This window comes from Herpailurus yagouaroundi, unplaced genomic scaffold (genome assembly GCF_014898765.1).
Source record: "Herpailurus yagouaroundi ecotype Mexico unplaced genomic scaffold, PumYag 181, whole genome shotgun sequence".
Classification (NCBI taxonomy): domain Eukaryota; kingdom Metazoa; phylum Chordata; class Mammalia; order Carnivora; family Felidae; genus Herpailurus; species Herpailurus yagouaroundi.
Window position 1 is genome coordinate 2899331 of NW_024412412.1, and position 21834 is coordinate 2921164.

A 21834-nucleotide genomic window follows, 5' to 3' on the forward strand; every position below is an offset into this window, starting at 1 on the left:
TTTTTGCAGTGGGGAATCAAGTCGGCAACCTGACTTTTGCAGACATACAGATGTTGTTGAAGAAAAGCTACTGGGAGAGCCTCCTAATAATGAGTTTTCCTCCCACTTTTTCACACAATCTTTGTGAAAGTACAAGTCCTTTTGAGTGGTTACGCCCACATGCACCAGGTAGTCCCTTGGTTGTTGACCTTGTTAGCCCAATGAAACCACATGGGCACTTATAACAATCCTAATATTGAGGCGTCTACAGTGATCCAATTCCCAACACTGAAAGTGGTTTCCAGGACATGGGGGCAGTGGGGGATGAGAAGTTACTTGTTCGTTTTGCAAGACGGACTAGTTCTGGAGATGGACGGTGGTGATGCGTGAACGATGACGTGAATGTGCTTAACGTCACTGGACTGCACAATTAGAAATGGTTAAGACGGTGAACCATATGCTATAGGTATTTTACCACAATTAAAGAGTTAAAAGGAAATCCTAATGCCCAGGCCACATTGCTGACCAGTTGAATCGGAACCACCGGGGGCAGTTAGAGCACACCTGAGGATAGCAGCTCTCTCCCTACTGGAGATCAATGGATGCTAACTCTCCTTCCATTCTTTCCATGGAGGCATCTCTGGTGGAGGTATATTGGGCAAGGATGCGAGTGGTCGGAGATCCTGACGAGTTTTTAAAAGGAACTGGAAACACTGGAGACCAGGAGAATGGCCCCAAATAAATGCACTGGTGTAAGTACATAGCGTTCACTGCGTCAATACTGTCCTTGAACTTGGCAACTCTTTCGCGTATCGGTGCTGATGATCTCACATGCCTCCATCAGCCTTGAGGTTGTTGGTACTTCTGAGTAACACCACAGAAGTTTTGTAGAATCGCACTCTAGAAGAGACCGCGGCAAAACTAAGAGACGCAGAGCTTTGCAGCTCCAACAGACTTCGGAAATCCTCAAGTCTTCTACTGCCACACTCTCTTTTACAGATGGGGAAACCGATAAACAGAAGAAATGAACTGTATCACAGAAGGTCATTTTAGAGAGCACTAGTATTCAGATTGTCCTTAAAAAGCCGTTTCTGTTCGTCAGGATACAATGGGCTAATACATTCTTCAGCTATCTTCTGCATTTTGAAAGTAACAAATTGAGGTATGCCTAAATAACCATGATCTGTTGCCCCAGAAAACTACTTAAATGCATATTAATATTTTGATGAAAAAAAGTATTATTACAGATATTGGAAAGACTGTGGAAGAAAGAGGGAGAACGCTCCATGAGTTGTACTTGGTGGGTTCTTTATTGGAAGCAGCTTCAGCCAGATAAATGAGACCTGGAGCATTCACGGAGCACCCTTTTTCAGAGGCACATAATGGTCTCAAATAGTGTGGACAGGAAAATACGGTTGTGCTATTTCTTTAAGTAGTTTTTTAAATATGGCCAATGCTCTTTGAAAGAAGAATCATCATTGGCAAATGTCGTTCATAGACTACAGTTTCTTAGTAACAGTGAATCGTATACAGAGAGTGAGATGCCTACATTCGGCAAATAGCATAGAAATCAGTGATGTCCCTCCAGTATTTTTCAAATTTTAAAAATGCTTTGGAGCACAACAGGGGATTTTGGTGCTGCATATTCCAATACAGGATGCTGTTCACTGATACAGAGAACTAGAAGGAATACTCAGTCCCAGACTCTCTTCCTTCATTTGGTTTTCCAAGTTCAAGAGAATAGTAAAGAAATCGTTACCAGATCTAAACAATGCTCTGATAATTAAGATAATGCTCAGTTTTCAAACAATAAAAGATAATTCTATCACTGTCCCTTTAAGGACAGTGAGTACAACTGGATTATGTCATAAGGATGGGAAACTTTTTCAGCACGAAACTTAGTTTATGTTTTTATATTTTCTTTTAGCTTCCATTATAGTTTCTAAAGTTTGCTTACTGGCAAAATCCTAAACATGGATTTAATTCTAAATTAAAAAAATTTTACAGTGATTAACTTGATAATCTCAATAATAATGATTATACTTATATTTTCTTCTTGTTATTAAGATTAGCAACAGTGTACATAAACTATCCAGCAAATGCAGGCACTCAGTGTTTAACACAGACCCTAGAGGAAATAAAAATTAGCTATCTTCTTTGGAATAGTTCTATTCCTGAAAATCTACCTTTCAATCGAAATTCTGCATGCTGAATCAACATTCACCATTGCCTTAACAATGTGTAAATATGAGCATCTCTTTAGTATAAAAGGTAGACACGAAAGCTCTAACAAGTATTTCCGAGCACTTGCTGTGACCCAAAGCCTGTGCTAGGCTCTGGGAATACTACAATAATGAAAAAAGCCAAGTCCATGCTCAGAGCTTACATTCCTGGTGGGGGAGAGACAATGAACATGCATTATATGTGCTAAAAATAAATTGTAAACAGACCCGCATGTAATTGTGGGTGTTGGCCAGTGCTACGAAGTAAAAGTAAAAACCAAAGAAAGCACAGAGAGAGCAGGGGTGTGAATGAAAAGGTCCATTTCAGGGAATGTGGTCAGAAAGGGCCACAGGATTTGCGGAAAGCGTAGGCTGGGTAAGATCTGGGTCATCTATGTCCACTGTGTAATCAAGTATCTCTGAACAACGTAGAGAAGAGAGATGACACCAACCTGTCATGGAAAACATATATAGACAAACAGAATCACAGAAACAAAAAAGAGCTGACGGGGAGAACTGTCACTGCACATGACGCCAAAATACTGCTTTACACATCACTTCCACTTTAAAGTAGAATTAAATTTCCCATTATAGCAAGCGAAAGAAAAATAGGAAGCAACAGAAGAACTCCAACAAAGCAAGAAAACAGGCGACTGTACAAGATGGGGGTAACCAAAGTTCCCAGACAGCCTCCACACTATTCTGTCTGTCCACGGCAAGATGTCAATTCACTAGTACCCTTGACCACCACCACAGTAACACCTGCAGTGGCTGACAATTTGCCTGGTTTCCCCTCGTTCCTCCGTCATTTAAAAAAATGGCCTAGGGGCTGGGGCACCCGGGTGACTCGGCTGGTTGAGCATTCAACTTTGGCTCAGGGCATGATCTCACGGTTCGTGGGTTCGAGCCCCACGTTGGGCTTTGTGCTGGCAACGTGCAGCCTGCTTGGGATTCTCTGTCTCCCTCTCTCCATTGCTCCTGTACTCTCTCACAAAAATAAATAAACATTTTTTTAAATGCCCTAGGGGCACCTGGGTGGCTCAGTCACTTGAGCGTCTGACTCTTGACTTCCGCTCAGGTCATGATTTCACGGTTGTGGGATCGAGCCCCTCACAGAGCTCTGTGCTGGGCATGGAGCCTGCTTGGGATTCTCTTTCTTCCTCCCTCTGCCCCTCCCCCTACTCAAACATGATTGAAAAATGACTCAATGAAAGGACATGTATGGGGGGAGGGGGAAATAGGTGATGGGGGTTAAGGAGTGCAGTTATGATGAGCACCAGGTGATGGACGGAATGACTGAATCATCTGCCCAGGTCAAGATTTCATGGGCCATGAGTTTGAGCCCCACTTCGGGCTCCACGCTGAGTTTTCTTTTCCCCTTCTTTTCTTTCTCTCTCCCTCCCTCTCTGCCCCTCCCGTGCTTATGATCTCTCTCTCTCTCTCTCAAAATAAATATATACACTTTATATAAAAAAAGAACTGTTGAATCACTGCATTCTTGCACACCTGAAACTAATATAACACTGTATGCCAATTATACTGTAATTAAAATTAATAAAATTAATAAAAACGGAGTCCATGAGAGAACTTAATCAATAGCAATTCTTGAGGAAAAGAATGCCAAATTTGTTTCTTGGTTTATATGCTGGTCATGCAATTCTTTATATTTTCATGTAACAAAAGGCAGGTGGCTCTGATGTCACTGAAACTGACCTGCAGTGGGGAAATCCTAAAGCTTGATGCAGCAACATCCTAAAGCCATAAAGAAAACTACTAGTGGTGAGAACACCAAAAAGAGAGGAGGGAGAGCAGCTGGGTGGCTCAGTCGGTTAAGCATCCGACTTCGGCTCAGGTCACGATCTCACGGTTCGTGAGTTCGAGCCCCGCGTCGGGCTCTGTGCTGACGGCTCAGAGCCTGGAGCCTGTTTTGGACTCTGTGTCTCCCTCTCTCTCTGCCCCTCCCCCACTCATGCTCTGTCTGTCTGTCTCTCTCTCAGAAATAAACACTTAAAACATTTAAAAAACACCCTTTAAAAAAAGAGAGAATTATTGATGCGTTACAAGAAAAGGAAGAGGGGCTGAATGTGGAAGGTACTAGAAATAAACAGCAGTTTATCAAGAGACTCAGGTAATGGATTTTGTTCCGCTTCTCATCGATTATGTAATTTTCTTTTATGCACCCCGGTTTCTCCTTCCATTGGGTGGCACATAATTCCACTTGACGCCCCTTGACTCCACAGAGTGTCTAAACGTGAGATCTGTTGAGAAATGGGCGAAGACATAAGAGCAGATGCTGCTAACTTGAACGGTGCTCCATAATCACCAGCCATACAAATGAAGTGCTTACTTTTAAGTCACAACTATCACTCTTCCAACACCCAAATTCCCTTTGTGAGCACAGGTTAGGTTTTAATCAAAGTTGACAACCTTCTCTCTGACCAACGGTGGCTAATTTGGTGGGTTTGCAGGGTACGAATTAGGCTACGACTGCACACCCCTAGGGACATCTTGTTAGCATCACCTTATTCCAATTCAACATAAAAAACGTATCTCCCATATGTGGGGCACAGTAATAAATAAAATCAATAAATCCTGTGCTGTCCTCTTTCCTTTAGAGCCTCATAATCCAACATGATGGGAACATACATTTAATGTGACAGAAACATAAATATGCAACACGAAAAACTCTGCTGAAGAAGTTGAAACAACGGGTTGAAGCGAAGTGAGAGCAAAGACCCCTTATCCTACAAATAGAAGACAACTGTGCGGCTGGGCAAAGGCAGAGATGACTGAAAAATACCCTGTCCTACAAAGAATGAATCCTCGGGAGAACCATGGGGCATGTCAGTGTCCCCCAGTTCTGCATCTTCAAGCTCCTCGAGTTTCTTTATTAGCCTGCTCTAATCTGCCTGTGAGACATCACCTGAGGAAAGTTTTCATGGTGGCTTAGGTGTGGTAGCAGGGAAAACCATATTTGGTTAAGAACAGGGCTAAGAACTGCAGGGTAGCAGTGGCCATGCTGGAGAGGAGGGACTTTTAGGATGGGTACTACAGGTTGCATAAATTTAGGATCTTTATCAAATGGGTTTCTGCCACGGAGGTGAATTACAGTCACACTTACGGAAGAAAAGGAAGGAGAGCCACGGAAGAAAATGGAAGCCCATGTTTTACGGAAATCCAGGCGTCCCTACATGCAATGTCAGCATCTATTACATGCGATTAAGAATGTTATAAAGACTAGATCTGAGGGTTGGAAATAATACACACAAAGAACCTATACTATAACATGGAGCAACAATATAAAGTATAATATTTATATTTATTTTGTGTATAATGTTTATATGACTGACACAGAACGTATAACATGTGGCTATATAATATTTGCATATAATACAAAATATTTACACAATGTTTATAAAGAACCTATTAACCCAGCAGTGTGTAGCATGCGTGGTTAGTCTAAGTGGATCCTTTATGCAAAATTACAACATGACATTCACTCTTATCAGTTAGAACAAAGATTCCCTTGTGCTGAGTGTAGGGTAACCCCATGTTAAGGTGAAAGGCTTGGAATGGTGAGCTCAAGGTTAAGTGTGAACCACATCTTGACTCCTCATATGGCTAACTAGTGGTGTCCACACCCCACACACCCCTATCCGGCGGCCCTGCATGACAGGTGTGAAGATATTTAGTCAATGGGATTTTCCTCATTACAGATCTTTGGGACCAAGAGAGGCTTTGGAGTCAATAAGATCTGGTTTCCAGTCCCAGCTATGACCATGACTAGTTATAGCATCGTGGCATGTTAACATTCTGAATTTCAATAGCCATATCTGCAAAAGTTGGGATAACGGTATCTGTCTGCACCTACAGTATCTATCCTACCAGCATAGGAAATAGATGTCCGTATCCATCCACAAACTCTCCAACCCAACTCCAGCTCCATCCTTTACAAACTGATATATGAATTTTTCTATCAATCTACTCATAAATATTCCGTTCTAATGAATGCACTTTGTCTTTTAGAGAGTGGTCAAGGGTGGAAAAAAATATCAGAAAATTGTCCCCCAAATAATTTGAATTCAAATAAGGAAAGTTCAAATTTTAGGCTTCAATTATTTATAATTCTTTATATATAATACTGGAGTTAATATTTAGATTGTCTATGGAAAAAAAAGATTTCCATAGAAACAAAAATAATAGTATAAATAAAATCAGATGAGGAGTATTTTACCAACCTAATATAGTGAACATTTTTTAAACAAAAAAAGCCCCAAATTATATATAATTACAGTGGTAACTACAAAGGAATTCATCCACTCATCTTGACAATGTTGGTCATTAGATTGGATTTTATGTTAGTCATTAGTTTTGATTACATGAATTTAGAAAGAACTGAATTGCTTTTCATTAAAAACAATCTCCAAAAGAATTTAAACAATCAAGAACAGCCTCCTTCTTTTTAAAACACCAGCATTTATAGTCAGCTTATTATATGCTGAGCCTAGGACATATCACCTCACTTAATGGTCATGAGGTGTGTTTACATGGTCATGGTCTTACAGCCTGCATATGAACACACATGGATTCTACCGTCGCCTGGGTGGAGGCAGTCGATGAAATAAAGACTTGGTACATCGGATGCCAGGGTCACTACAGTCCTAAACCACCAGTAGGGATGGCAATGACTTTTAATTTAGTTACAACGCAGCAAATAACTGAATAGCATGTTTCTTTGTTCATATATCCTTTCTCCACATGACTCTAACAATTATTTTTAGGCTGAATAGACTCAACGTCCATATGCGGTGTACCTCGTTTCAAGGTGTGGCCCACAGATCCCTCAGGTGGGTAGTGAGACCTTTTCAGAGGGTATGATATTTTTATATTAGACTGTTTTTATAATAATACTAAAAGATGTATGCTTCTTCCCCATGGGTTGCTACGTCCAGTGATGGTAAAAGAGCAATGGTGAGCAAACCCAATAGTGACCTAACACAAAAGGAAGCCATAGCATCAGGCACGAGACTGAGAAGACTGAGGGGGGGGGGGGAGGAAAAGGAAGGGCCAGCATCACTTAAGAAAGTCCTTGATGAAGCAGGAAAAATGATTACTTTTGATAAATCTTGATCACTGAATACCTATGCATCTGTGGTACATACTGAAGCCTGACATGATCTTGAGGAAAAAGCTCGTTGAAATTGTTCGCATTGTGAGCTGAATCAACTGCTTTATTTTCATGAAACTTATTTGAAAAAATAATGAATAAGCTATTATTGATAGCATTTGAGTATTTCTCAAACATGTTATTTACAGCTCCTTTTTTAAAATTTAAATTCAATTTAGTTAATGTAGAGTGTAGTGCTGGTTTCAGGAGTAAAACTTAGTAATTCATCATTTACATACAATACCCAGTGCTCATCCCGACAAATGCCCTCCTTACGGCCCATCACCCATTTAGCCCATCCCCCAGATGCAAAGTGGTGCAGCCACTCTGGAAAATGGTATGAAGGTGCCTCAAAAAGTTAAAAATAGAACTATCCTTTGAACCATCAAGTGCATTACTAGGTATTTATTCAAAGGATACAAACATGCTGATTCAAAGGGGCACATGGACCCCAATGTTTACAGCAGCAGCATCAACAATAGCCAAACTACAGAGCCCAAGTGTCCATCGACTGAGAAGTGGATACAGAAGTAGTGTGTGTGTGTGTGTGTGTGTGTGTGTATACATATATACATGTACATGTACATATACATGCCCTGATAAGTGGTATTTTCTTAAATGTTGGCTGCAACTTGGAATATGGAATCATAACAATAAACATTTTATACGTCTTTATCTTAAAAGCCATTGATCTAGCTATCAGAGGGAGGGAGGGAGACACAGAATCTGAAGAGGGAAAGAGGGAGACACAGAATCCAAATCATGTATATACACGTGTCCACACACACACACACACACACACACACACACACACACACACTGGAATATTCCTCAGTGATCAAAAAGAACGAAATCTTGGTATTTGCAACTACATGGATGGAACTAGAGCATATTATGCTAAGTAAAGTAAGTCAGAGAAAGACAAATATGATTTCACTCACATGTGTATTTTAAGAAGCAAAACAGATGAACATAGGGAAATGAAAGGAAAAATAAAATAACATAAAAACAGAGAAGGAGGCTAACCCAAAAGAGACGCTTCAATATAGAGAACAAACTGAGGGCTACTGAATGAGCCTTTTATTTAAGAAAAATAATTTACAAAATTTGTCACCAATGATAAAATTCAAATGGTCTAATAGAAATTAGAAATTCTGAAAATCTGTATGTGCCATCATGACCTTGAAAGCTTCCCAATGCTTAAATATTTTTCCAATAAGATATAGAGAGATATTAAAATATGCAATGTTTTTGACATTGTATAGTGAAATGTATCAACATTCGGAAGAACTCAAAACTCAAAGAATCATGATTTGTCAAATGACCAATGCATGATGGTACAAAATCATGGATGAATAAAACATTTCAATATGATAGCTAGATCAGTGGCTTTTAAGACAAAGACGTGTAAGATGTTTATTGTTATGATTCCATATTCCAAGTTGCAGCCAACATTTAAGAAAATACCATTTATCAGGGCACGTGGGTGGCTCAGTCGTTAAGCATCTGACTTTGGTTCAGGTCATGATCTCACAGTATGTGGGTTCCAGCCCCGCGTCAGGCTCCGTGGTGACAGTTCGGACGGAGCCTGCTTGGGATTCTCTCTCTCTCTCCCTCTCTCTCTGTCCCTCCCCTGCTCACACTGTCTCTGTCTCTCTCAAAATAACTAAACTTAAAAAAAAATTTTTAAAGAAAATATCCTTTATCAATTTTTATAGTATCACCTATTATATATGTCCATGTATCTTATTGGAAAGATATTTAAGCATTGGAAAACTGTCAAACTCATGGTGGCACATACGAGAAACAGACTCTTGAATGTAGAGAACAAACTGAAGGTTACTGGACGGAAGCATGGGGGAACAGGTTATACAGGTGAAGGGGATGAAGGAGGGCACTTGTGATGAGTGCCGGGTGTTGTCTGGAAGAGATGAATTACTAATTCTACACCTGAAGCAAATATTATACCGTATGTTAACTAACTAGAACTGGAATAAAAACTTGGAGGAAAACAATAAATATTCATTTGTTATTTTTTTTAATATTTTTTAACGTTTATTTATTACTTTCAAGAGACAGAGACAGAGCGTGAGCGGGGGAGGGGCAGAGAGAGAGAGAGGGAGACACAGAATCCAAAGCAGGCTCCAGGCTCTGTGCTGTCAGCACAGAGTCTAAGGCGGGGCTCGAACCCACGAACTCTGAGATGGTGACCTCAGCTGAAGTTGGACGTTTAACCAACTGAGCCACCCAGGTGCCCCAAATATTCATTTATTTTTCAACCATATGTGAGGCAGGATTTTTAAAAATATTTTAGCTAAAACAACATAGTGGAACATATTAAATGCAGCAGCAGGTGTATGAACGCATATATAGTGTCACCGTACTCACAAATGTCAGAAGAAGGCTGGAGTGACTAGGATAGACCAAGGCAAAGTGTATTTCAGAGCAAAAAATACTATCCGAGATAAAGAGGGACACTTCCTAACATCAAAGGTATGCATTCATTAAAAAGACAACAAACACATATGTAATAAAAACACAGCTTCCAAAGACATGTAGCAAAAACTGATGAAACTATAAGAAATAGACAAGCCCACAATCATAGCAGGAGATTTCAAACTATTTCTCTCAACAACAGAACAAGTGGCCAGAAAGTCAGTGAGGATACAAAAGACTTGACCAATGCTGTCATCCAACTTGATCTAACAGACCTTCAGGGAACATTTCACCCTACTATGGCAGAACATACACTCTTTCCAGTGCACATAAAATGCTTACCAAGATGGAGCATACTCTAGGACAGAAAACAATTCTTGGTCAATTTGAAAGGATTTAAGTCATACAAAGTATGTTCTCTGACCACAAAGAACCTGGGGAAATCCCTAGATATTTGGAAACTAAATAGAACACTTTTATATAACCCATGGATTGCACAAGTAATCACAAGGGAAAATAGGAAGTATTCTGAACTGCATGAAAAGGAAAACATGCTATTTATACAAGATACAGGTAAATCCATTCTTGGAGTAGAATTTAAAGCACTGAACACCCACATTAGACAAGAAAAAGGAATCTTAAATCACAGCTTCAATCTTAAGAAACGTCACAATGAAGAGCATATACATCCCACTGTAATCAGAAGAGTGAAAATAATAAAAGACCAGAGCAGAATTCAATGGAATATGAAACAAAACCAATAGAGAAACATCAGTGACACCAAATGTAGATTTTTTTTTTGACAAGATCAATAACACTGACATATCACGAGTCAAGTGGGTCTGGTAAAATAGAAAACACAAATTACCAAGGTCAGGAATTGCAATTCTGCCACCACTACTCATTTAAAGGACAATGAGAAAATATTATGAATAACTTTATGAAAATAAATTTGACAACCTGGATAAAAATCTGAAAAATACGTTGAAAGATGCAAACTATCAAAGCTAATACTTACTCAAGCAGGGTAAGAACCTGAACAGGTTTGTATGTAGAAAAAAAGTTGTACTGTAATTTAAAAACTTTTTGTTAGAAAATTGCACCTCCAGATGGCTTCACTGATAAATCTCTCAAAAACTGAAGAAAGAAATGTTATCAACTCTACACAAATTCTTTCAGGATGTTCCAGAGCACAGAATATTCCCTAACTAATTTGATGAGACCAGCATTACTCTGATAGCAAAATCAAGAAATTACAAGAAAAGACCATAGGCTAATATCTCTCATGAGCATACATGCAAAAATCTAAAACAAAATTAGCAAATCAAAGCCAACAGTATATAAAAAGGATGATACATCATGACCAAATTAATTTATCCCAGAATGCAAGAAAAATCAGTCAATGTAATTAATCATATTAAAAACTAAACAGAAAAGATCATCTCAATAGATCTAGAAAAAGCTTTTCAGAAAATCTATATCCATTCATGATAAGAACCTACAACAAACTACAAATAGAAGGACGCTTTTTCAGCATGATAAAAATAATCTATAAAAACCCTACAGCTAGTATCACTCAATGATGAAAACCAGAATGCCTTCCACCAAAGATCAAAATAAAGCAAGAATGAGGATGCCTGGCTGGGGCAGAGCATGTGACTCTTGATCTCAAGGTCATGAGTTGGAGCCCCATGATGGGGGTAGAGATTACTAAAAATAAATAAAACATTAAAAACTGAATGAAGCAGGAAAGGCTTACCATTTGTATTCAACCTCATAAGATAGGTCCTGGCCAGTTCTTTCAGGCAAGGAAAAGAAACAAAATTCATTCACATTAGAAAGAAAAACAGAAAACTGTTTATTTGTAGTTGCGAGCATCATCTAGAGACCTAGTCCTCTGAAGTGTAGAAAAAGCTACTATAACTGGATTATCACAGTTTTTTAAATTTTTTTTAAAGTTTATTTATTTTTGAGACAGAGAGAGGCAGAGCATGAGCGGGGGAGGGGCAGAGAGACAGGGAGACACAGAATCGGAAACAGGCTCCAGGCTCTGAGCCATCAGCACAGAGCCTGACGCGGGGCTCGAACTCACGGACCGCGAGATCCTGACCTGAGCCGAAGTCGGACGCTTAACCGACTGAGCCACCCAGAGGCCCCTGGACTATCACAGTTTTGCGCGCGCGCGCGCGCACACACACACACACACACACACACACACACAAACACACACACACACGTCCACAGATGGCAAAAATATTTACATTTGTATTCAGTCCTATAGGAAATTTACTCTTTCCTATCCCTTTCTCTGCTGTTATATTACTCGATTGCCATGAACTTGGAGACATGGAAACAATATAGAGATTCCCCAGGAAACTCAGGATTTGAAAGCGTGAATGTCTCATCTGAGATACGGTAACTCCTTTCCTTCCTTCACTGGTTGTCCCCAAGACACACATAACCCCAGGGGCTAATGTTTACCCCAACGCTGAACCTCTTCTTCAGAAATAAGGCTGTTGTAAGAATGAGCAGAGTAAATACCAGCACATTCATCTACGATGCTCATAAAATGCTCCATTGCTGGGCTTGTGCTGAACCGATAACTGGCCCTGGATGTCTCTGAGCTCCTTGTCAACTTTTGGAGATTGAGAAGTTTCTCTGGGGCACCTGGGTGGCTCAGTCGGTTGAGCGTCCGACTTCGGCTCAAGTCACGATCTCACAGTTTGTGAGTTCGAGCCCCACGTCGGGCTCTGTGCTGACGGCTCAGAGCCTGGAGCCTGCTTTGGATCCTGTGTCTCCCTCTCTCTCTGCCCCTCCCCTGCTCATGTTCTGTCTCTCTCTGTCTCAAAAATAAATAAAAATTTTAAAAAAATTAAAAAAGAAAAGAAGTTTCTCTAGTTCCTTTTACCATAGCATACAATTTGAACCTGGCATTGTCAGACAGCATTTAACTCATCATGTTTTAAAACAGAGCTATTCCAAAACAGACCAAGGAAGTTCCCAGATCCCTGCAAAGATTTTCAGGGATGACAGAGTGCTGGATGGACAATCTCCCTCACACGCAAGGGGCACTTGAATAATACCGCGGGTGCCCGTGGGCCAGGCACCATTTCAGTCACTGAGGAAGGCGGAGTGAATAAAACACCATCCCTGCACTGGAGAAGCGTGAGCTGGATGGGGAAAACGGACACGTGAACAATAATGAAGAAGAATCGTGGGCGAGCGTGTACAGTTCTCTGGGAGTGAGGCAAGGAGAATATTTTTTCCAGGGTGAAATAGGGAAGGGGCAAGTGGAAGAGGTCACTTTTGAGATAAGGAAGGAATTCAAAACATAAAAAGCTCTACGGATTCCAGCAAGAATGTGTACATTTCGTGTATCTGCTTGCTTTGCAAAAGACAAAATTCCTGGTGCCTTCGGCTGACTGCTATTTTATCTGCTGGTGGAAGCCTGCACCTGTCTCTGCCAGAGAACCCACTGAGAGCGCTCACAAATACCCACAACCAAGCAGTGCTCTGGAGAACTTCCTTGAGCCAAACGAAGGAAGCCAATAATGGGCAGCCAGGGAGGGTGGGTACCGGAGGGGGAGCCAGCTGGTCGATGTGACCCGTCCCCTGAGAGTCCCTGTGGGTTCGGACTGAAGCTCCTCAGCAGTGAGAACCAGCCTGCGTCTTAGCTTTTCACTCTGCCCCCCTTGTCTCCCCCACTGCCCTTCTCCAAAGAGCGCTTTTCCAAACAAACAAACAAAAAAATCACTTGAAGAAGAATCCGGTCTCAGGCTCTGCTTCAAAGGAACTTGAACTGAAACACCAGCTCCCCTAGCTACACTTAAACTTTGTATCTTTAACCTGTAAACCACATGATCTCCCATCCACTTCAAACAAGGCGGACACCGCTAGGAAGTCAAACGCATTTTGTTATCGTGTGTATTTTCTTTGTTTCCTTTTCATGGAAAAAACAGTATATGTGTCTATAATTATACCAACTTTATTACAGCCAGCCTGTAGACAATTTTATTCTTTCTCTAACCTTTTCAAAATTACTATCGCTACTTGTCTTTTTCACTCATATGTGGAATTTAGGAAACGAAAGAAACAGAGAGACAAAAAAAGAGACTCTTAGAAACCGAGAGAGCTGTTGGTCACCAGAACGGAGGCGGGGGAGTGAGGGGTGAGACAGACAAAGGGGTCAAGAATCCACTCATCTTGAGGAGTACTGAGAAATGTGTAACATCAGTGAACTAGTATACTGCACACTTGAAACTAATACAACACTCTTGTTAACTATACATCGGTAAATAATTAAAATTAAATAAAATTTCCCCAAATGGCCATTGCTACTCCAGCTTCACTGAGGAATATTCCTTCTTCCTTCTCTAGTGGCACAACGACTCTGTTTCAGTTTCCTCTTACTGTGGTAGCCCAAGCTCTCTACATGTATCTTTATTGTTTCCCTGTCAAAAATGGTGACATTTTAAGGGAGGAAAGCACTTTTCCCAACCCCCTCTACTCTTTATTTTGAAGCTTACTCCCAGTATGTGTATCCATCTTGTAAACTGGCAAACATTTCTGGAACTAATGGAAAGGAATTCCAAAATGCAAAGAAATGATATTGTAATCATTATAAATGGCATTATAATTGTAATACACTATTACAATCACCACTACATTAATAATGTCACAACTGGAAAGTAGTCTCTAGCTCATCACGATCCTAGTAAAGTGAATCATAACATTTTCTGAAATAAATTGCATTGACTGCCACTTACATTCATTCATTATTCTAAAAATTGAATGAAATAATTATGAGGCTATAGTTAAATTTTTGCCCCATGTATTTTTTTAAACATTAACCAAAATGCATTAGAATAGGAGACGGTAATTAATGAAAAACCGGAAAAAAAAAAAAAAAACCCTTGAGACAAATTTTGATTATATTCATTTAGGGTTAAATATTTAATACTTGCTCATATAGTGAAAGGCATCAACTCTACACCACGTGGAAGTTTTAAACACAGTCTGTCTTAGATTTTTACACAGTATGCCTTACATATAGGAGCCCTGTAATAATTGAGAAGTTGTATCTTTAAATCAAAAGGACATCAGAGTTAAGGACAACAAGTTGAAATTACATATATTTTAGAAAATCACATGCTTTTCAAATAACTTCTGTATCTCTTACCTGAAGTCGGAACCTGCTCTTCTTCCATTTTCCGGAATCCCGGGATCTGGACACATGTCAGAGACCAACGCAACGCCTCCTTGACTCACTATAATAGAGAGAAACATTCTTGTAAATTTGGTTAGCTGTTGGGGAAATCCTCAGAGAATAAATTTACGTTAGGCAGGCTTGGTTCTTAGACCATCACTTTAAAAATGCGATTTATTTTAGAATTAAGACATGTTAGATATATTAAAATACATCTTTATTCTTATGTCTGAAAAATAAAGACTTCTTATCCAGTGAAAGGATGCCAACATTCTTTAGTCTGAGCCCTTCTTCTATTGACGTGGTCAAAATTTAATTTTAAGAAATACATTTTCTCCTTATGTTCAACTTTACAATAGGTCACAACTAACAGCATGATGGGACAAAAAGAACAGAATGGTAAAATGCCACAGTTTATATAGAAGAAAGCCTTCATCCACTCTCCACAGATGAAGCGAAGACACTAATTATTTGTTAATGCCCAGACGAGACATAATTTAAATAAAATTACCTATTATGTTTAAACATTGAACATGTTTATCATTGGACTAAAAAAAACGAGTATCATTCTTCTTTTACAAACATGCTGATGTATTTTCTGAATGTGTTCCATGAGGAGCCTTCCTCCTACTGGGATGCTGTACAATCACATAATAGTTTTTAAAGGACGCGCTTGCTTATTGGATAGAGTAGCTGCCACTCCAACACCCACCCCACCCTATCTAAGTTGTCTAATCCAGCCGAGGCAATTCCTTCTTTCTTTCCAGAAATTTGCTCAACAGGGGGCTTGGGACTCAATTCTGTGTAGTGAGACATGAGGGAAAGTCTGGAGCTGTGCCACTGGGAAGACATTCCAGTGAGCCAACAAAGACCATCTCTGTTTTTATTCTGGATCTTTCTGTGTCTGGATTTCGAATGCGGAATTGTTGGTGCCATATTGCTATGTTCCAAGAATGGAGGGTATATCATAAATGGAGGAGAAAATATATATACCAAGTACCTGGACCCTGGATATCATAGTTGAGACAGAAAATTTGCCAACTCAGGAACCTACCCTACCTTAACATCCTGTTGGGTAACTCGTGTTTCCTACAGCTTAAACCCATTTAAATAGATTGTTTCATTACCTATCTATATCTATAATATGTATGTTCAGATCATATTTATATATTTATAATACATATAAAATATTAACTATATATAATAGATTTATATATTTTTTTCTCCAATATATTTTAAGTGATTCCATGAGAAAAAATATATCTAGGTAGATACTGAAATTCTTAAGAATAGTATTAAAACTGTGCATAAAAAATGACAATAATCACAGCAAGACTGTTTTCATTGCTAAGTTAGAATGAAACTGGGATATGGACGTAATGCCTCTGTAAGTACAAATCTTACTAAAATATGTTAAGTAAATTTATTCTTAGGAAGCACTTCATCATTCCAAAATAATCTTCATTTCTGACAGGTTTTAATTGAGATTTTTAAATCATCTAACACTCATTTTGCAGTGGGGTGTGAGAAATGGATTCACCTCTGAAATCTTCTTTCGTATTTAAGTATTTGTTTTTCTCACTATCATTTAAAAATGATCCAGCGAGAAGGGCAGTGGCATCAGTAAGATGGTGGAACAGGAAGTTGCAGGCCCTCACCCCACCATGGAAACATCAAGCAAAAACTACAGACGACATAAAATAACTTTGTAGGAACTCTGGATACCAGTCAGAAGTCAACAGCAGTCAAGCCAACGCCCAAGGAGGAAAAGCCACATCCATGAGGGTAGGAGAATTCTTGAGGGTTTAACATGCCTTGCTTCGCACCTTCGTTCCTGACCTCATTCACGAGGGTGGAGAAGCAAAAAGAAGCTTGCTTGCAAATTCTGGCCTGTGGGCTGCATGAGAGACCGGTTTTTGTCTCGCCTGCCTTGGAGCTCATATGGGGAAAGGCAGCCAGAAGCCACGAAGGCGCTGGTGGACTGCTGCATTTGTGAAGTGCGAAGGGCTGCAGCCATGCAGGTATCTGGGGCCAAGAAGTTACAACGGAACATCTAAGATCCCGGGAAGGAGCTGGAGTGAGGCTCTTTGCGGTAGTAACATATCAGAAAGCAGCTGGATGGGGGTTTGGAAAAGCATACGCACAGACCCAGACGGCACACATTCCCAGAAGAGACCTGAGAAGACCTCAAGTCTTCGTGCCAGGCTAATCCTATGGCTCAGGGGCCCACTAATTTATTCATTTTTATTTATTTTTTAATTTTTTTAATTTTTATTTTATTTTTGACAGAGAGAGGCAGAGCATGAGCAGGGGAGGGTCAGAGACAGAGGGGGACACAGAATCTGAAGCAGGCTCCAGGCTCTGAGCTGCCAGCACAGAGCCTGACGCGGGGCTCAAACTCACGGACCGCGAGATCATGACCTGACCCAAAGTCGGACACTCAACCGACTGAGCCACCCAGGTGCCCCTAGGGGCCCACTAATTTATAAAGGTCTTCCACACCATTCTGCAAAAACTGGGAGAGGAAACTGTTTATTTCAGGTGAACATTTTTTCACAAAGATCACAAGTCATACAAAAATAGAAAGATGTGCCCAATTCAAAGGAATGAAATTAATCTCCAGAAACACTCCCTGAAGAAACACATGCATCAGGCTTACCAGATGAAGACTATAACACAACTGTCTTAAACAAGAATTTGAATAATGTCTGAATGCTTCTCACATTTGAGTAAAGATGCAAATATACAAATCCAAGGAGCTAAACACACTCCAAGTAGGATAAAGTCAATGCAACCCACAATGAGACACATACTCAAACTGTCAAGAGACAAAATAAAACAAATCTTGAAAGCAGAAAGAGAAAAGCACCCCATCACAAATAAGATCCCCAATAAAACCATCAGGCTTCTCAGGAGAAACCCCGTGGGACAAAAGACATTACGTGAAATATTTAAGGGCTGAAAGAAAAGCTCATGTTAACTGAAAATTCTCTACCCTGCAAAACCTTCCCCCACAATAAAGGGAAAATTAAGGCATAAACAGACCAAAAGAAAAGCAAACTAAAAAAGCAGAGAGAATTCATTACTAATAGATCGGCCCTATAAGAAACATTAAATGGAGTCCTTCAAATTGAAATGAAAGGGCACTAGACAATAACTCAAAACAAGATGAAAACACAAAAGTTCTCTTGTAAAAGGAATTATAGACAGAAATCTTTTTTAAAAACTCTATTATGTAATTTTGGTTTGAAACTCCATTTTAAAAATTTTCTACATGATTTAAAAGACAAAAGCAGGTTCCACATGAGAGTGAAAACATACCTAACAGAAGACCACAGGGGAGGGGAAGGGAAAAAAAAAAAAAAGAGAGGGAGGGAGGCCAACCATAAGAGACTCTTAAAGACTGAGAATAAACTGAGGGTTGATGGGAGGTAGGAGGGAGGGGAGGGTGGGTGATGGGCACTGAGGAGGGCACCTGCTGGGATGAGCACTGGGTGCTGTATGGAAACCAATTTGACAATAAATTTCATATTAAAAAAAAAACAAAAGCATAAAAATATTGCAAGTCTGTGTTAACAGATACACAATAAATAGAGATACAATCTGTGACATCAATAGCATGAAGTGGTGGTGAGGGCAGAGTGAAGGAACACAGTTTTGTATGTGGTTGAAGTTAAGTTGGTATCATTCTAAGATTGTCATAATTTTGGGATCTTACGTGTAATCTTCATGGCAACCTCAAAGAAAGTACCTATGGAATATGCACAACAGGAACTGAGATTGGGATCCTAATAGGTCACTACCAAACATCAACTAAACCAAAGGAAGATAGTAATAGGAGAAATGAGGGACCAAAAAAAGGCTGTAAGGCATGCAGGAAACAAATAAAAACGGTCAAAATAAGCGCCTTCCAATTAGTACTTTCTTTTGTTTTTATTTTTGAGAGAGAGAGAGAGAGAACACAAGCAAAGGAGGGGCAGAGAGAGAGAGAGACAGAGAGAGAGACAGAATCCGAAGCAGGCTCCAGGCTCCAAGCTGTCATCACAGAGCCTGACCTGGGGCTCAAACTCACAAACCATGAGATCATGACCTGAGCCGAAGTCGGATGCTTAACTGACTGAGCCACCCAGGCATCCCTCAATCTGTACTTTCTTTACGTGTAATCAGCTCCATGTTTTGGCTGAATTGTGTCCCCTTAAAATTCACAAGTTGAAGCCCTACCCCCAGTCTTTAAGAATGTGGCTGCATTTGGAGAGAGGGTTTTTGAAGAGGTAAGTTACAATAAGGTCATTAGGGTGGCCCTATTACAGTATGAGTGGTGACCCCATAAGTAGAGGATTAGGACACAGACACCCACAGAGGGATGACCTTGCAAAGACACAGGGAGAACACAGCCATCTACAAGTCAAGGAAAGGACCCTCGGAAGAACCGCCCCACCACCACCTTCATCTTGAACATCTAGCCTCCAGAACGGTGAGGCAATCCATTTCTGTTGGTTTAGTCACTCAATTTGTGGTACTCTTTTACGGCAGCTCTAGCTGACTAATATATTCCCCATCAAAAGACACAGATTGGCAGAATGGATAAACCAAAACAAACCAGGATACAACTATGTGCTGTCTACGAGAGATTCACTTTACATCCAAGGACACACAGCAGCTGGGAGCGAAGAGTTGTCTAATTCACAAGGCCAGGAGGTAGAACAAGCTCCAGGAGAACGGCCTGGGGAATTTTTCTTTCACATGTACAGAGTTTCAGGAGGGAAGATGAAATTTTTCTGGAGGTCTGGTGATCTGGAGGTCATCATGGTGGTGATGGATGGACAACAAGGCGAATGTACGCAATGCCACAAAACTGTACACCTAACAATGGTTAAAATGGTAAATTTTATGTTCTGTGTATCTTACCCCTGGGTGTGTATGTGTGTGTATTCCAGCAAGTTATAAATCTTTGACCTATTAGCACATCAACTTCTATCAGTCTGACGGTTCTAGAGTAGTCCCCTTTATCCACGTTTCACTTTCTATGGTTCCAGTTACCCGGGCCAACCATGGTCCAGAAGCAGAAGATCTAAAGCCTCAAGCTATGTCACAACACCTGTGACACTCGCCTCATTTCATCTGATCAGATAGGCATTTTATCATCTTCACATCATCACAAGAACGGTAAATACAGGACAGTAAGATATTTTGGGGGAGAGAGAGAGAGACATTCACATAGCTTTTATTACAGTATATTGTTATAACTGTTCTATTTTATCGGTAGTAATTGTTGTTAGTCTATTACTGTGCCTAATTTCTAAAATTAGACTTTACCATTGCTATGTACGTTTAGGAGGTAACGTAGCATATATGGGGTTCGGCACCGATCATGATTTCAGACATTAACTGGGAGTGTGAGAATGTATCCCTTACAGAGAAGGGGGACTGACTTCACTACTTTTATCTTCAGCCCATGGCTTCAGAGTCTATATCATGTGCTAGGGCAGAGTCCCCAGGCAGTAGGCAGCGGTCTACTAATAAGTCTCTCAAAGAGACTCTAGTTTTAATAATCTCAAACTTCAGTGCAGAGTATTATTTGCACCATGTTTTTTTTTTTTTTTTCTGTCATCATCACTTAGAAACATCTTATATACCCCAGAGCACAATGGTCATTGCTGTGTCATATGAAAATAGCTCATTAAGGTAAATGGCCATCACTGTTTTTATCAGAACTGGTCTGCTTTAGTGTGGCTCTTATTTCATTATTCTAGAATAACAGACTGCTCTAAAACGTAACATAAACGCTTAAAAGAGGTCTACTTCTATCTCCTCTTTTTCTGTTTTTCTCCCGTGGAGTAGTAATAAAAAGAAATGAGAGAAATTGGAAGTACCCATCCAAGTCAGATCAAAACACTCTGGGTCTTTTTAAAGATAATGTCAAAGTCACTTATTTATTCAAGAAAGGTTACTTACTTGGAATTCTGTGAGAGCACAGAATAAATTAGACAAGCCCGAATGGTTTGCAGATGGCAGAAGATAACAGAAAAGTGATGAGGGACTAAATGTAAAATACGGCTGATTTCCCGAAACAAAGATAGGTGTTTAATGGGATAACGACAGCAAAGACATGGTGACAAACAGGTTATGTGCAAGTAAACAATAAGCTCCATAAATCCCAACTACCTGCCCATCAACATCATGGCCAATTAATTTCTCGAAAAACTGAAGCTTGAAAGCTGGAAAGAGTCATGGAGCTCAATCTGCTTCAAGCAGGTTCCCCAGTGCCTTGGAGACACATTTTCAAAAGAGAGGAATTACTTGGTTTAATATCATTTTAACTCTAATTTTGTCGAATTACATCTTTTCAAATCTCCTGGGACACATGCCACAGATATTAATAAATATATTAAACTTTAGTCAAAACCTTGGAGATAAAAATCAAAACTGGAAATATCCAATGGGTAGACTCATCACCCATCATTAACTAATACCAAAGCAAGATGTAAAATTATGCAAATGGATGAACAGACACAAATTAGGCAGTCTGTAAAAGACTTCTAATGAATTTTGATTTAAAATGTGTAAATTATATTAATGTATACATACTTAAATGCCTTTTTCAAAGTATCTCGGTTCACAATATGAAGACTCCTATGAAGTATGTTCAGTAAGAGGAAGATGCTTTACCATATTATCCTGCTCTTTGAGGACATGCCTTGTGACTGTCAATTAAAATTCAACATGAATTATTTGCAGCAAGCTATACAGCGAGACCAGTGCTATAGAGATAAAAGTAACTGATACAAAAGAAATATAAACAACTACCTCTATTATTAAAGAAA

At 39.8% G+C, this 21834-nt stretch overlaps 1 protein-coding gene across 1 annotated transcript in view; it reads right to left on the minus strand.

Moving 5' to 3' along the window:
* CSMD1 (CUB and Sushi multiple domains 1) overlaps positions 1–21834 on the minus strand; it is a 1645367-nt gene that overhangs the window by 575946 nt on the left and 1047587 nt on the right. The window contains exon 7 of the mRNA XM_040490416.1: positions 14984–15071. Coding sequence (XP_040346350.1) covers positions 14984–15071 — 88 coding nt within the window. The remainder of the gene's footprint in view (positions 1–14983; positions 15072–21834) is intronic.